This window comes from Corylus avellana, chromosome ca3, assembly GCF_901000735.1.
Source record: "Corylus avellana chromosome ca3, CavTom2PMs-1.0".
In the NCBI taxonomy this organism is placed as follows: domain Eukaryota; kingdom Viridiplantae; phylum Streptophyta; class Magnoliopsida; order Fagales; family Betulaceae; genus Corylus; species Corylus avellana.
This window is the reverse complement of record NC_081543.1, coordinates 10,584,556-10,599,163: the sequence shown is the minus strand read 5'-3', so window position 1 is coordinate 10,599,163 and position 14,608 is coordinate 10,584,556. Positions and strand designations below refer to the sequence as shown.

Below are 14,608 nucleotides of genomic sequence, written 5' to 3'. Positions count from 1 at the left end.
TTGCTTTGTAAACTGTTTTCCTACATAATAGAAAGGGAAGAAGCTAAGATTCAAAACTAAATAGAAGAAGAGGCTAACAGATACAAGATGCCAAACAACCTTTCTGACAATAACTACATAGATCATAGATTTGAAATTAGACCTACCTACCATAATTTTATACGAATCTCTCTCTTCTTCTTTTTAAAGTAATATAAATTTCAGAAATGACACTAACAATTAATAAGCCCTATAAACCCTAATTTATCGAAATAGAGAATATATATAGAACTTTCAGAGCATATGTCGCTTCAGGAACCCAATATCAAAATGGATTTTCAGCCACAAAGAGCTATTCGGAGCATGGGATCATATCTATTGGGTATGATCCCATGTGACAGTTGTGTTAGTAATGGACAACTTGCATCAACATCCTTGAGAATATGTGTTTCTGCCTTTATGTCTATATGTGTAACAGATAGAGATACCATTGTTTTCACTTTTCACTCCTCAATAAATGAAACATAGCATCATTTTATAAAACATTGGTATCATGTCTTAGTGAAGAGATAATGAATGGACGTAGAAAGGACTACTTGAGCTCTTGTCTTGTCAATGTTTTTTTTGATTGTTTGTTACATCTTCACCTTTTGATTGGAAGTATTTAGGAAAGAATGAATAATAAAATAAAATCCAATTACAATATGTCAATGACAATAACAATGCACGGAAAATACACTTTGTGTGCCACCTTTGGCAATAATTATACATTTTTATTGTTATTCTTTGATAATAACTAGAAAAAATTACATTTTACTCCTATGAAGTTTCACCTATTTTTCAGTCTTACCTCTAATGTTAAAAAAAATTAGCAATATACCCTAACCAAGGCTAAAATTCAATATTATTATTGAAAAAATTGGAAACCTGTGGCCCTTTTAAAAATGGACAAAAACTTAGGGTAACGACAAATTAATTCTAACGATATTCTCTTGAGGAATTCTAAGCTAACAAACAAATTTTATAGAAAAACTTTTACAAACTGATGTGACATAATATAATTGAATATAAGATAAATTTAAATTTTAAAAAACATAATCATGTTATGCCACATCAGTCTTTGAGTAGAAAAATTAAAAAATTAAAAAATAATAATAATAATAATAATTCTATCGATATCATTACATTATTTTTTATTTTATTTTATTTTATTTTTTTATTGTGACTATATCATTACATGCCCAACAGAACAACTCGCTGATATTTTTTACAAAAAGTCTCTAATGAAAGACAAGGTTTTTACTAACTTTTACGCCCAAATAAAAAAAAAAAACCAAAACCAAAAAACAAAGCTTTTACTAAGTTGGAGTGGTTAGGACTTATTATTACCCAATAAGGGCATTTATGTCTTTTTATTGTAAACCCTTATAAATACATATCCAGAATCATGAGACAGGTAAGAGTTTAATTTGTTCTGCTCTCTTCTCTTCTCTTCTCTTCTCTATTTCTCTTGTCTCTCTCCCAAACCCTACATGGACCTCTTCAAATCTAACAACTATTGTTGGAACCAAGGTTAAAGATTTTTTCGACCTAATTGCCAAGCAAACTGATCAACAGCCACCATAGCACGAGATGCCGAGCCGATCGAACCATCATACCTTCCAAACAGGGGTGAAAAAGTTAGGAAAAAAAGTTAATACTTCTGAAAAAGTTATATCCTTGAGTTTCATTTCCATCCTAATGCCTAGATATGCTGGAAGCATAAATGAACATGCTAACATAAATCTGCACATACTTACAATGCAACCAAGAGGAATGCTGTTGTTTGCATCACAATAGCTCCTTCACCAGCAGGTTTTGACGTGTTCATGCACCTTGCACAAAACCAAGTCTCATGGATTGACGTGACCACGTCTGTCATCAAAATCCCAGCCAACAAACTTTAAAACAATAAACCAATCATTGCAATTAAGATGTAAACTGTAAAGAACTTTATGATACACAAAAGGTTAAATGTCTAGAAATATTAGATGTGGATTGACATGATGCATTTGCCAAGCAATTTCACCATATACCATAAAATGCTAGTACCCTAGCAATCAATAGTTGCTTATCGTTCCATAACATAGCGCATGTCTACTCTATAATGTTAACAAGTTTTAAATTAAAACTTCAACATATCAATAATTAGAATTTAAGAACTTTCCCAACCATGCAGGTGATGGAGTAATTCTATTCATCACCCTCTATCCCCCTCCCATCCCCTCAAAGCATATGTGGCACGTTCCCCCAAAATGCTATGTGGGACCATGCCACAGGCTTTGGAGGGATAACATTTGTGGGACCACGCCACAGGCTTTGGAGGGATAGCATTTGGATGGGAGGGGATAAGGGGGGTGATGTATAACATTACTCACAGGTGACATGTAAAACTTTTTAGGCATAAATTTACATGATCCATTCGCCAGGTAAGTCCACAAGGTTTACCATAAAATGCTAGTGCAGTACACTAGCAATTCGCAGCTGCCTAACTACTCCAGAACATAGTGCACTTTCTAACTATAACGCTAAAATTTAGTAATGAAAAATTTTGATAAACCATTACTTGTACGCAAAAAGTATTGAAAATAACTTCTTTTTCTTAAGCAAAATGATTCAAGGTTGCAACCAAAGGATAACTTACACTGATTTGCCCCAATAATGAAGGTCTCTGTTTGGAATTTGTTACGCTTGATGAAATCCACAAACTGGCTCAATTCAATGGGGTTGGTTTTTATCCCTTCTTGTTCTGCACTGCAAGAACCTAGTCAACATATTTCTGCGACTTATATAAAACATTCACAAGGCAATATGAAAAGAAAATTTGATATTTCCATCTAGTTATCATGTAGGTCAATACATAAAAAATAAACGCCTTGTGTTAATCAAATGAAAACAAAGATTAAATGCAAAACACAGACAAGCACACTTCATAATAGATTTAGAAGTGCAAAATATAATTCCAAGTTCTGACAATCAATTTGATGAAATTCTTTGTCTACAAGTCATGTAAGCATAAATACATGCAAAACATCAAAAGGCTCATCCCAATAGTTAAATCTTTTTTTTTATATAAATACAGACGCAACTCACACACCCACACAGAATTGAATTAGTGACCTTGCTTGACCTCCAAAAATCCTTATGAGGGGCAATGACTTCAGGTCAAAGGACCATTGGCTGCAAGATTAAATGTTAAGAATTACTTGTGACTTGTGAGCTTAAGAGGATTATTCAATTGAGTTTAAAAATCCATTTTTCTTTTCAATGGCTGTGATATGAATTGTATATATAGTTTAATTCCCTATGGCAACAGTGCTTCAATTAGTATAGATCCTTATCCAAAACTGTAACTGTCAAATGTTTATACCATGAGGTAATGGGCCTCCTCATAGTAGCTTCCCACTTAAAAAAAAATAATGCCCATAAATCCAGCCCCACGCTACAGCACCTGTCACACCACACAAAGCAATATTTCCTTCTCCATTTGCTAATCATTTTTTGATAAGTAATACTTTCATTAAAAGCACTGAGGGGTTCAACCCTAGTATATAGAAAGTATGCAAGAGAGACCACCTATTAGGGAGAAAAAGAGGAACACAATTCAAAAACTATGCACACATCTATAACACTACAAAATTTCCATATGCTGATCTTTATAGCACCACACAACATCTATCATACTACAAAATCCAGCCCTTCAACTGTGCATGCATCTACCTCACTGATCTTCTGCCCCGTGTCAGCTTCTTTTTTTTTTTTTTTTTTCCTTCGTTTTCTGTTGGTTTTCATGGGCAAGAGACCTAAAAACAGATTATAATCCTCATCCTGAGAATCACTACCCTCAGGATTCTCTAGGGTTTCTTGACATTCTAGTCGTTGAGGCAATACTTCTACTTGTTTGCGTAAAGCTTCTATTTTCTCATTGTGCGGATCTTGTTGAACTTCAGTTCTAGGGCTTCCTTGCTCCCCGTCACCGTCCTCGTACCATCTTGATCGCAGAACTCATGATCAGCTCAACCATAAGGCTCTGATATCAACTAAAGCAGTCTGGTTAAGATTAGAAGGAGCAACATTCTAATCTTGATCGCAGGACTCACAATCAGCCCAAACCTAGGGCTCTGATACCAAATTATGCAGTCCAGATAAGATGAGAAGGAACAACTCTCTCTCTCGAAATTTGTTCCACCCATGTCCCAAATGTATCTGATTTTAAAAATATTTTTCCAATTCAGTGAAAAGTACCTAGCCATGTCCAATGCATATCATATACACCAATACAAAGGGCCTTTCGAAGTGTCCATCCTTCCTAGGCCTAATCACTAGGAAAAGTGAATTAGCAGTGCCCAATTGCAAAGTACGCATTTCAATTTGCACATCACCTTCCCTCTTGCTTATTTGCATGAATGAATCTCATATCTTTCTATCCCTATATAAAGCTAGATCACACAGGAGAGAACTCTCAAACATCAGACTGAAATTCTTATAGCAGCCAATAAAAGCAAGCACAAAGAGATAAGTGTTTTAACATAACAATAACCAAGCTAAATGCACAAGGCTAGAGAATAAATTATTACACAACTTAAACATTCTAGATAAGCACCAATGTATTATTTGGTTAGTGGATTTAATGGGATGAAATGGATTTGATCCCACAAAACCAACTCATTTCTTCATCAAAACCTCTACTATATGGCTTACATTCACACAAAATCCTCGGATAGACTACAATTGCTTTCTTCAAAAAAGGTTATTTAATAATAAACAGGCACAAAGTGTTGTCTATAAATGAATACAATTAAATTTTCAGATAATCAAATCTTATTCCAACTGGATAAGAAGTTTTTGTCTCTCTTACATGGTAGACAACAAGCGAGATGGTCCTGTTGGGTCATAGTTAATTAGCAAAGCAGCTTTCAATGGCACACCTGCAAAAATAATTTATCAAATCTTTAGCACTAACTTCCTTACATAGAACGAGCAAATGTATATTTGCATTTGTGTGTGCATGTGACTTTAAAATAGTTTGACAGTACTCACCCGAAGACCCAACACTGTTAGAAGCCCACTTATCCCAAACTTTATGTACAAAAGCCCAATCCATTACACCTAATCAGCAACTGCAAAGACATGAAACATTTCATTTCAACTCCTTGGTTAAAACCCTAATGCTATTTTTTCATGAAAGATATGTAATACACACACACACACACACATAGCTCTATTTGGATGCAATATAAAACGAAGGGAAAGAAAATCAACAAAATATTGATTTCAATATTTGAAAGTCTTTATCATATTTGTCACAGTAAAAATGAAAAATAAAAAATTTTCATAAGAACGAAAAAAAACCCCAACATTAAAAAGAGCTAACAACAACTATTACATCAATGATGCTTATGATTACATGTAAGCTTCCATAGATTAATTATTTGGCGATCCACTAGCGAACCCAGAGAAAATAACAAAAGCTAACATACAAAGAAAATGCACGAGGGACAAAAGGAGCGATCAAACATGTTGGAAATGATGAATAAATTAAACAGCTAAAGAAATTATGAGATTGCTGAGACAGACGCATTCGAGGAAGAAGCAAACACTGAGACAGATAAACAGAGAAAACGATTCAATACTAACCAAACTGAAATCGCCAATCGATCCAAGAGAGAGAATGTAAAGGAGTTCGATCTTCTCTCTTTCGGTCTCTCTCTCTCTCTCCCTCTCTCTCTCTCTCTCTTTCGGTGTGGAAGACGAACAAAGCAAGGGGGTGTGGGTTTTGCTGGAAACGAAATAGGGAAAGTCTCTTAAAATAAAAAAATTAAAAATTAAAAAAAATTAAAAAAGAAATAGAGGAGAAAAATTTCCTCCGAACCGAGTAGGAGAAAGTTCCTTCAACCTAATTTATAAAAACGACATGTGTTCTTTTTTTTTTTTTCTAATGACATGTGTCCCTTAAATATGAGAGATATACATGTCTTTTTAACAGCATGAACAAAGTTGAAATAAATTTTATTAAAAACTCATGTGCATCTCACATGTTATTAAAAATATGAACATATGTCATTTTTATAGATTAGGTTGAAAGAACTTTCTCCATCCCAGTTTTGAAGTTTTTGTCCAAAAAAATAAACTTAAAAAAATGGATAAAGTTTTTCTCCAAACTGGGTTGGAAGAATTTCCTTCAACCTAGTCTATAAAAGTGACACATGTTATTTTTTTTAATAAAATGTGAGATATACATGAATTTTTAATAAAAATTATTCCAATTTTATCCATATTATTAAAAAAAAAACATGTGTATTTCACATATTCAATGGACACATGTCACTTTTATATATTAGGTTAAAGAAAATTTCTTCAACTCAGCTTAAAGAAAAACTGTCCTAAAAAAATGTTTTTTTTTAGCTTTTTGGTTTTTGGTGTACGGTACGTAGGGAGTATATCTAACAATTAAAAATAAAATAAAAATTGAAGCTTATTAAATAGATATTTTTATAAATTTTGTTAGACTTTAAAAAAAAGAAAAAAAAAAAAAAAGAAAAAAAAGCTAAATATGAAAAAACACAATGAGAAAATCAGAATATATTCTCCACCTTTCTATATAAAAGAGCTAATTAAAAGCTTCTTCTTCTTCTTTTTTCCCTTTTTTTAAGCTAATAATTTTTAAATGTTACATCCGATTATTTAAATCATTTTCCAAACATACCATTCAAATATTATTTATTGGAGATAGTTTTAATTTTTCCAAGTTATTATTTTCCTTTTGGGATAGACATAACATAATTGCACTAGGATTGTCTCTTGTACGGTGCTCGTGAGGCCAACACATTGATGTAGATCGGAGTGTATTTCGATCCCATATATTATTTCATGTTTTTGTTGTTTAAGTGTCATGGCCGTCCAAACATATATCCCGTTTGGACAGGCGCCGTCAGTTTGTTTTATTCTCTAACCGACTTTATGTTATTATTTTACTTGAGCTAGGGTTTTAGGAGTCATTATTTCGTCATTTTATTAGGTTTTGGGTTTTGAGGTATTTATCTCATATTTTATTAGGTACGGAGAATTTGTATCTAAGTTTTACACTATAAGGGCTGTTTTGCACTTCTATTTACAGATGAGATCCCACACTATTACCAAAACGATAAGCAATACAGAGAAGACTTGTGGTCTTTCAAGAGCAACAAAATCAAATTTTGAATTTGCCAACAAAAAAGGTACGTGATTTATTATTTTTGAAAACTGCAATTCATGTTTAACTAGAAAAATCGTTTCTTCCATTTCATGGGATGTGCACGAGTTACATATCGGTTTCTAACAATTGGTATCAGGGCTGGACTTCATAGTTTGCATGGATTACATGGTTTTTTTTCATTGAGCATTAACATGAAAAATCGGTTTGCTCGTGTTGTTCTTGCTGAAATTTTTTCCAGCAATCGTGTGTGAGCACGTTGTTTGGCTTTGATTTTTGCTTAGAAACATGTTAAGATGTTGGTTTGATAATTCGAAGTTTGTTGGAAAACCGATTCATACATCATACCATGCGATCTTTGCATGAACAGCTTGTTATACTTTTTCCAGCAATTAAGTTTATTTCATCTTTAATCACTTTAGTTGATGTTAAATCATTGAAATTTTGGTTTTTTGATTGATTAACATGTTTTTGGGTTATGTTTAGTTTATTTGCAGCATGATAGATTCAGTTTATAACATGTTTATGACATGGTTTTGTTGATTCAAAAGTGGTTGCATGAACAGAGTTTTGTTCTTGAATGTTTTATTAAATCACATACAATGTTTGATTGTATACGATGTTATTGTTGGAATTATTTTCCATTGATCTTTGTGGTTGTGCTTTTCAAATCAAAAAGGTGTTTTTGATTGTATGAATACTGCTCCTTTAAGAATTAGGAAACTACCCTTTTTCCTCTTGGTGGGATTGGGAGTTTGATTCCTTTAAACTCCTAAACTTAAAACAATTAAGAATTCTAATGTGATTAGAATTGAAAACCTAATATGATTAGGATTTCTAAACTTAGTTGAATTAATTTTCCTATTTAGATTATGACTCTAATTTAATGATCGAACTTAGATTCCAATTAGGATTGGTAAACAACTTAGGGTTAGAAATCCTAAAATATGATTTGACTCCTAATCATTGTTAGATAAGGACTCCTAATGGCATTACTGATTAGGATTCCGAAGTCCAACTCTGAATCGAACTCCTAATTCAATTTGGATTCTCATCCGAATTAGGAATAAAAATGTCGTATATAGCATTAAATTAACATTCAGATAATATAAAGATCATCCTAAAACATCGTCTGAGAGTAAGATTAACAGCGAATGCCTTTATTAGATTGAGAGTAATAAGTTAATACATAAACAATGATGGAAGACTCCCAACACACAAATTTGGTGAAGTGGAGCCTTCGCTTATTTCAAAGACTTGATCAATCATCATTTTTTCTTTTTCTTTCTTTTTACTTATTTAAGCTCATTTTACATATAACTATCATTCATAAAAATCTATATCTTGACATAATAAATCTATATTTCTGGGTGTTCTTGTGTATTGAAAACACGGTTATGGCAAGTGGGGTTGCAAGGGTAAGGGCAATCTATCCTTTGGAAGGAACTCCGATCATAAAACCAGTCTCCAACTGCCTTTGCAATTGTCTGCGGAATTTTTTTTTTTTTCATATAAAAATGGAATTAGTTTCTGCAGATCGTCGACAAGGGAAGAACAGCCAAACAAATTAAGAAAATTATGAAAAATGTAAATGACAAAAAAGAAATGAAGAACAGATGGAGAAGAGAAAGGTGCTGCATCTTACTGTTTTACCCAGCAATGGAGAATCAGCCCATAACCATGTCTCCTGCGTTTCGGTTTGGCAGTGGGCATAGCAAGAGTCTATGAATAATCCTCTAGATGAAGAGTTGCCTAGTTTATTCACTACACTTAAGAATTGCTGCCTGAAATCTGAAAACAAACATAAAGATAACAAGTAAATTTTTTGGAACCCAGTTCTTATCATCAATGCTGTACTTATGATGTAGAAAAGCTATTCTAGGTTGCTCCCTGAAAGCTTTTGTATAAATGGCAGACAGGGCCAGCCAGAAAGAATGATAATTGGACCCAATTCTCAGATGATGAAAAACTAAACTCCTTAAGGATTTAGAGAGTGTTTCACCAGACCCTATAAACTATAAAATGTGATTAAGATGAGATACTGTTATTAAAGGATTGTCTTGCCTCTTTGAAGAATTGTTTAAGGATATAAAAGAACTAAAAACTTCTGGTATTCAATGCACTCAAGAATTGCAGCCTGAAATCTGTAAATGAACATCAAGAGAATAAGTAAAAATTTCCGGAAGCGGGTTTGTTTTGTCAATGCTGTACCTTACCATGTAGAAATGCTATTCTGTATCGGTCCCTATGCTTAAATCCAATTTGGCTATTTTTCTTGCTTATAATTTGACCAAATTCTCAGATGATGACTAGATTCCTTACACTAACCAAAAAAAAAGAATTGAATTCCTTAGATTGAGGGTTTAGAGATTGTTTCACAAGACCCTAAAAACTATAAAAAGTGAATAAGAAAATATACTACATATTCCTGAAGGATTCTATGCTTGCCTCCTTGAAGAATTGTTTAAGGATAGAAAAGAGGCAACTGGTATTCACCTTGCATGGTTTGGATTTGACCAGGCAAGCAGTTGTTTATATCAAGTTTGCAGCTATACCATTCGCCATCGGGATCAGCAACACCTGGTGCCAAAATGTTTTTTATCTGGAAGAAAATAATGAGTTCAGGTATTAGAAGAATGAAAGTGAATTACTCTAAATGAATACTAAAAAATGTGAAAACTTCATTTATAATATGTGTTACTATTTATCATCAGTATTTAAGGTGACAGATAATGCTAAAACACATTCAAATCAAGCAACTGAAGGTAGGCAACCCATCTTCATAGCTCAGTTGATCCTGTTTTGAAGATGTTAAAAAAGAAATATACTCTTCCAAATTTTAAACAATTAGATCTGGCAACATTAAACGACCCGCCTTGGCCCCGTTCCATAACAGAACGCAAAGTTGACATCATGATGCAAAAATTTTCCACCACTAAAGGTCTAACCAGATCAAAATCACAATGCACAACAAAGACAAACGTTTCTAGCGAAAGAGGATAAATTACTATAGGCCCCAAGCCTTGGCTCACGTGGCATAGAAGTTGGCTTCCTTAAAGTTTAAATTATATCAGCAATGTTGCTCGAGATGTTTACATCCTCTAAAATGAACACTCACACCAATATTATCCCCACTTTTAAATATTGGGGGATGAGAAATGGACTGGCTTTAATGTACATAATTCAATAATAAGTGAGACTAAGTGTAGAAGATGTTCATACATCCTATAACGAGCTAATGTGGCAGGTTTTATAATTTTCAGTTTACTCCTTAATTTCATCACCAAGGCAATGGATCTATCATGTGTATCAATTTCATTTCAAAAAATTTCAAGCAAGAAACTGAAACCAGGGGAAGCAGGGCATATGCAACACATGAAATCAATTTTTTTTTTCTATAAATAGTTATCTTTATCACGATTAGAATGAGGTTACCTGCCATGAATCATAGGCTGCATTTACCAAAAAAATCGGTGTTCGGATTTGCGGTGCAACGTATTGGGGAAAGAAACACTGCAATATAGTTGAAAAGTATTGGTGACAATGAAGAAGAAATGGTGAGATGTGAAACTCTAATACCAGAATAGACGCACTTACCAACCCCGGACTTAGTTTTGAAGTGCAAGATTGAGGCAAATTCTTTGCTGAATTCTACAGAGGGAGAGAGAGAGATTTACATTAAGAATCAGGTCTTGCTTTTTGGATTGGACAAAAGCTTGAACAAAAAAAAAAAAAAAAAAAAAAAGGAGCTCTCCTTTTGTTGAAAGAGAGACATAAAGAAAGAATAGGTAACATTTTCTTGCTAGATATATAAAAAAGAGAAACACTTGAATAATTGAGCAACTGTTAAAAGAACCTTTTTTTTTTAATATAAGTAGCAATTTTAGAAAGAACTGAAAGGTTAATTTCCTATTCAAAGCTCAAATCAAAAAATTGCAACATAGAAGTTAGAGAGAGAGAGAGAGAGAGAGAGAGCATCAATACATGTGTTGCAACCACTTCACTATAGTATCCTTCAATGTGTTGTGCTCCAGAAACATCCTTCCTGTTATGCAATGTTTCAGAGTCAAATTACATGAATGTGTAACTTTTCAGAGAGTTTAGAATATAAAGTAGAGATAGAAGTTAGGGTATATGAGCTTACAAGTTAATAAAGTAACCAGCATCTGACAGGCATTTAACCTTAGCACCACTAGGTAGGAGAGCTTGGAAGCTATCACAATGCAAAATAGAAGTCAATCCACCAGACGAACAACCAGAGAGAATAGCCTGTAGGCAAAAGTCTTAACGAGTTAGAGGAACGAGTAGCAGAGGATTAAAGCCGACAAATGATTATAGGATATACATTTTCAGCACTTCTCATTCCTTTTGATAATAGATCCTCCATGACAGCATGCCAAACCCTTGCTCCTCTGAAGTGAAGATTAGTAGCCTGATCAAATTATAATCTAATTAAAAACCAACCAAAACAATAAACAAAGAATACAATCTGCCAAAATAACTTACTGGATTTACTGCTTCCACATCGCCTGTAAACGATGCCCCATCACAGTACCCAACCTTGACTTTGTTCCAGTTGTAGAAGTCTGGATTTTAAAAGAGATTCTATTAATATCGTTAAAAGGTGAAGCTCAGGAGCATGGGGGTGATACAAGCTGGAAAAAGATAACTAAATTAATAACTATCAAGTCATACCAGGATTATACTTTTGATTTTTACTCAAAATGCCAGTGAAAGCAAGCTCCGTGTCCATTAGCTTAGATGAACCCAAGCGAGTTTTCTTGCGAGAAAGGCAAGTGGTGACATTGTTGCACCATCCACCTCCCTAAGTACCAGAGCTAAAGATCAGCCGATGACAGAAGAAATATATAGATAATAGACAGATATTAGAGCATTAAAATTTTATCCATTTTTAATAATGCAAGAGTTTAACTAACCAAAACTATTAAAGCCTTTGAGAGCTAGATTTGAAAGAAATTTGTAAGATTCAAATCTCAAAATATTTTATCAAAATTCAATACTGAGCTTTCTCTACTCCTTTTATTCATAATAAGAACAGAAGAAATGGAATTAAATTTACAATTTGGCATTAGAAAAGTTGCTTCAGTATCAGCATTTTTCTTGTTTTCTTCTTTCTTTTGGCAATCTGTCCAAGCATTATGCCACTTGTTCTTTAGTTAGTAAAGAAATAGTTAAATAGGGTTTGACAAAAGGACAAACCTCCATATGAACCAACCAATTGTTAATTCCTGCACCAACTCCCTTATCCCAGTGGTAAGCTGGCGGACTTCCATCCAAACAAACTGCAGAATAGGTCAAATTGCAGAACACAATGAAACAAATATTTTTGAAAGAGTTTATTATTTTTGGGAAGAACTGAAATCTGAAAGGAAAATATGAAAGGCTCTATTTTAATCAATTTTTTTTTTTTTTCTTGAAGAAGTTTCTCACCAGCTCCTTTTGCTACTGCATTATGGACATAAATAATTCCTACTTTAAAGCCTTCTGTTTTGAGCAATAGCAGTGTACATAATAGAAGATTTAACGATTGGATTAATCTTGCACTGGCCATTCTGCAAGTATAAAATTTTAGTGATACAGAAGACAAAAAAATATTGAACAAAATTGAGATAAAACAGAGGAAAAACATATCAAAAGACAAAAGATATTGAAAAAAACTGATAAACAAGTAGCTAAGCTTCATGAGCCAACTAACAAAATCTAGCCTTTTGTATTTTATATTCAAACTTTACTTCTAGATGCATCTTGAACAGCAACTTCAATAATGCTTACAAACAACACTGTTGCTTCCTTCAATGGAAATATCCAAAATAAACATTCCCATTATCCCATACATCTGAAGATAAATTAATACAACATCCAGCATTTCCCCATTATACACATACATAACCACAAAATGCAGATTACCAACTTCATTTACCATCCAAAACAAAAAGAAAAAAAAAATCCAAAATACCATATTGAAAGACCATACTTCTGATATCAACATAGAAACAGAAAAAAGAATCCAAATTTAAGAACCCAACGATCAAAAAAATAGTAATTTATTATGAGAACCGCACCCCCAGTACCTGAACTAGAAAACGGAAGGAAATCTTAACCAGCTTGTTTTGAAAGAATGTGAGAGGAACCCAGTTCAGAGCATTGCTCTGCTCTCTAGAGCTCCCAAAAGAATGCAAAAACCAATTCAAACAATGAAGGGAAAGAATGGGTGGTGGCCTCTTCAAGGAGAAGGTGCTTTATATAAGCACTGACACGCACACGAAAGCGCTCAAACTATTTAGAGAGAGCCAAAGGACCGACACACATTCGCTTCGCCCAAATCGCCAAAAAAAGATTAGTTTATTTACGTGGCTATGTAGCGGGTTTGTGGTTAGACCCGACCCAAATAGCATGCAATCCGTAACGTGAGGGACATCAACAGGAATCTTATCGTTTTACTCGTTCTTACATAAATGAGTGACAAGTATTTTGAGTTTAGGTTACGGCAAACGGATATCTCCATTTCATTAGCAACCGGTTGACTTGATTATTGTAGGTGAAAAATTTTCACCAAAAGTGAAATTACAATTTTGCTCCTCAAATTTTAATCAACCGCTGCCTATATATATCAGGTAATTGACATTTTAAGCTTATTTAAGTTTGTTGGGTTTTTTTGCGTGGACATGTCATAATAAAAAAAAAAAAAAAAAAAAAAAAAACAACATTTTCTTTGTCTCTATTAGGTCTATTTTAAGCCTATTTTTAGTGTTTTGAGCTTATTTTACGCTTTAGATGAAATCTATATCTAAATTCTACATTCTAACTTAAAAATAGTAAAGAAAAAAATACAAACATCAATTATTGGGTTCATCCAGAAAATACAAACATACAAATTACAAAGGTCGGCTAATAACTGTTTGCATGTACATCCCCAGTTTTTAGCATATATAATATGAAATAAGATCTTCTCAATTTTAAATGGAATGGAAAGAATCCATTTTCTTGTATTGAATGAAATAGAATAAAATATATAGTATTTATTTGATGGATATGATTTAAAGTTAGTGCATGTAACGATATAGATGTTGTCATATTGTTTAAATTTTTAAAAGACATGCCAACATTAACATTATGCACACTATTAAATGCATCAACTTTAATTAAAAGAAAAAATATAATTCAGCCCCACAAACTACCAGTCATTTTCATTTTAGCCCCTTAATGTTTAAAAAGTGATAAAGTAGTCCTCAAACTACCAAACAGTTGCAATTTGGCCACTTCGTTAGTCATTACCGTCAAATAGGATGGAAAATTCAAAACTACGTCATTTAAGTAATTAAGGTTATGTTACTAAAATGTCATTTTGGGAGTTTGGGGCTACTTTATCACTTTTTG

The 14,608-nt window shown here is 33.2% G+C and overlaps 1 protein-coding gene across 1 annotated transcript; it reads right to left on the bottom strand.

Moving 5' to 3' along the window:
* Window positions 1-1,283: 1,283 nt before the first annotated feature.
* Window positions 1,284-13,425, bottom strand: LOC132175494 (pectin acetylesterase 8-like). The gene is made up of 18 exons (XM_059587459.1): window positions 13,303-13,425; window positions 12,662-12,783; window positions 12,431-12,513; window positions 11,906-12,035; window positions 11,717-11,796; window positions 11,556-11,642; window positions 11,355-11,479; window positions 11,195-11,255; window positions 10,808-10,861; window positions 10,646-10,723; window positions 9,707-9,812; window positions 8,856-9,001; window positions 8,658-8,697; window positions 5,059-5,127; window positions 4,877-4,946; window positions 2,663-2,772; window positions 1,779-1,893; window positions 1,284-1,637 (listed from the first exon to the last, which is right to left on the bottom strand). Exons 2-18 carry the CDS (start codon window positions 12,780-12,782, stop codon window positions 1,553-1,555), a joined length of 1,560 nt encoding a protein of 519 aa, XP_059443442.1. The 5' UTR covers window position 12,783; window positions 13,303-13,425; the 3' UTR covers window positions 1,284-1,552.
* Window positions 13,426-14,608: the final 1,183 nt, after the last annotated feature.

What these genes read in the sequence shown, in the direction of transcription:
- LOC132175494 (XM_059587459.1), bottom strand. Translation starts at nt 12,782, where the DNA reads ATGGCCAGTGCAAGATTAATCCAATCGTTAAATCTTCTATTATGTACA. An exon ending in ATGTGGAAGCAGTAAATCCA is followed by an intron (nt 11,643 to 11,716) that starts GTAAGTTATTTT and finishes TAATTTGATCAG; the next exon opens with GCTACTAATCTTCACTTCAG. An exon ending in TCAAATCCAAACCATGCAAG is followed by an intron (nt 9,002 to 9,706) that starts GTGAATACCAGT and finishes GTTTGTTTTCAG; the next exon opens with ATTTCAGGCAGCAATTCTTA.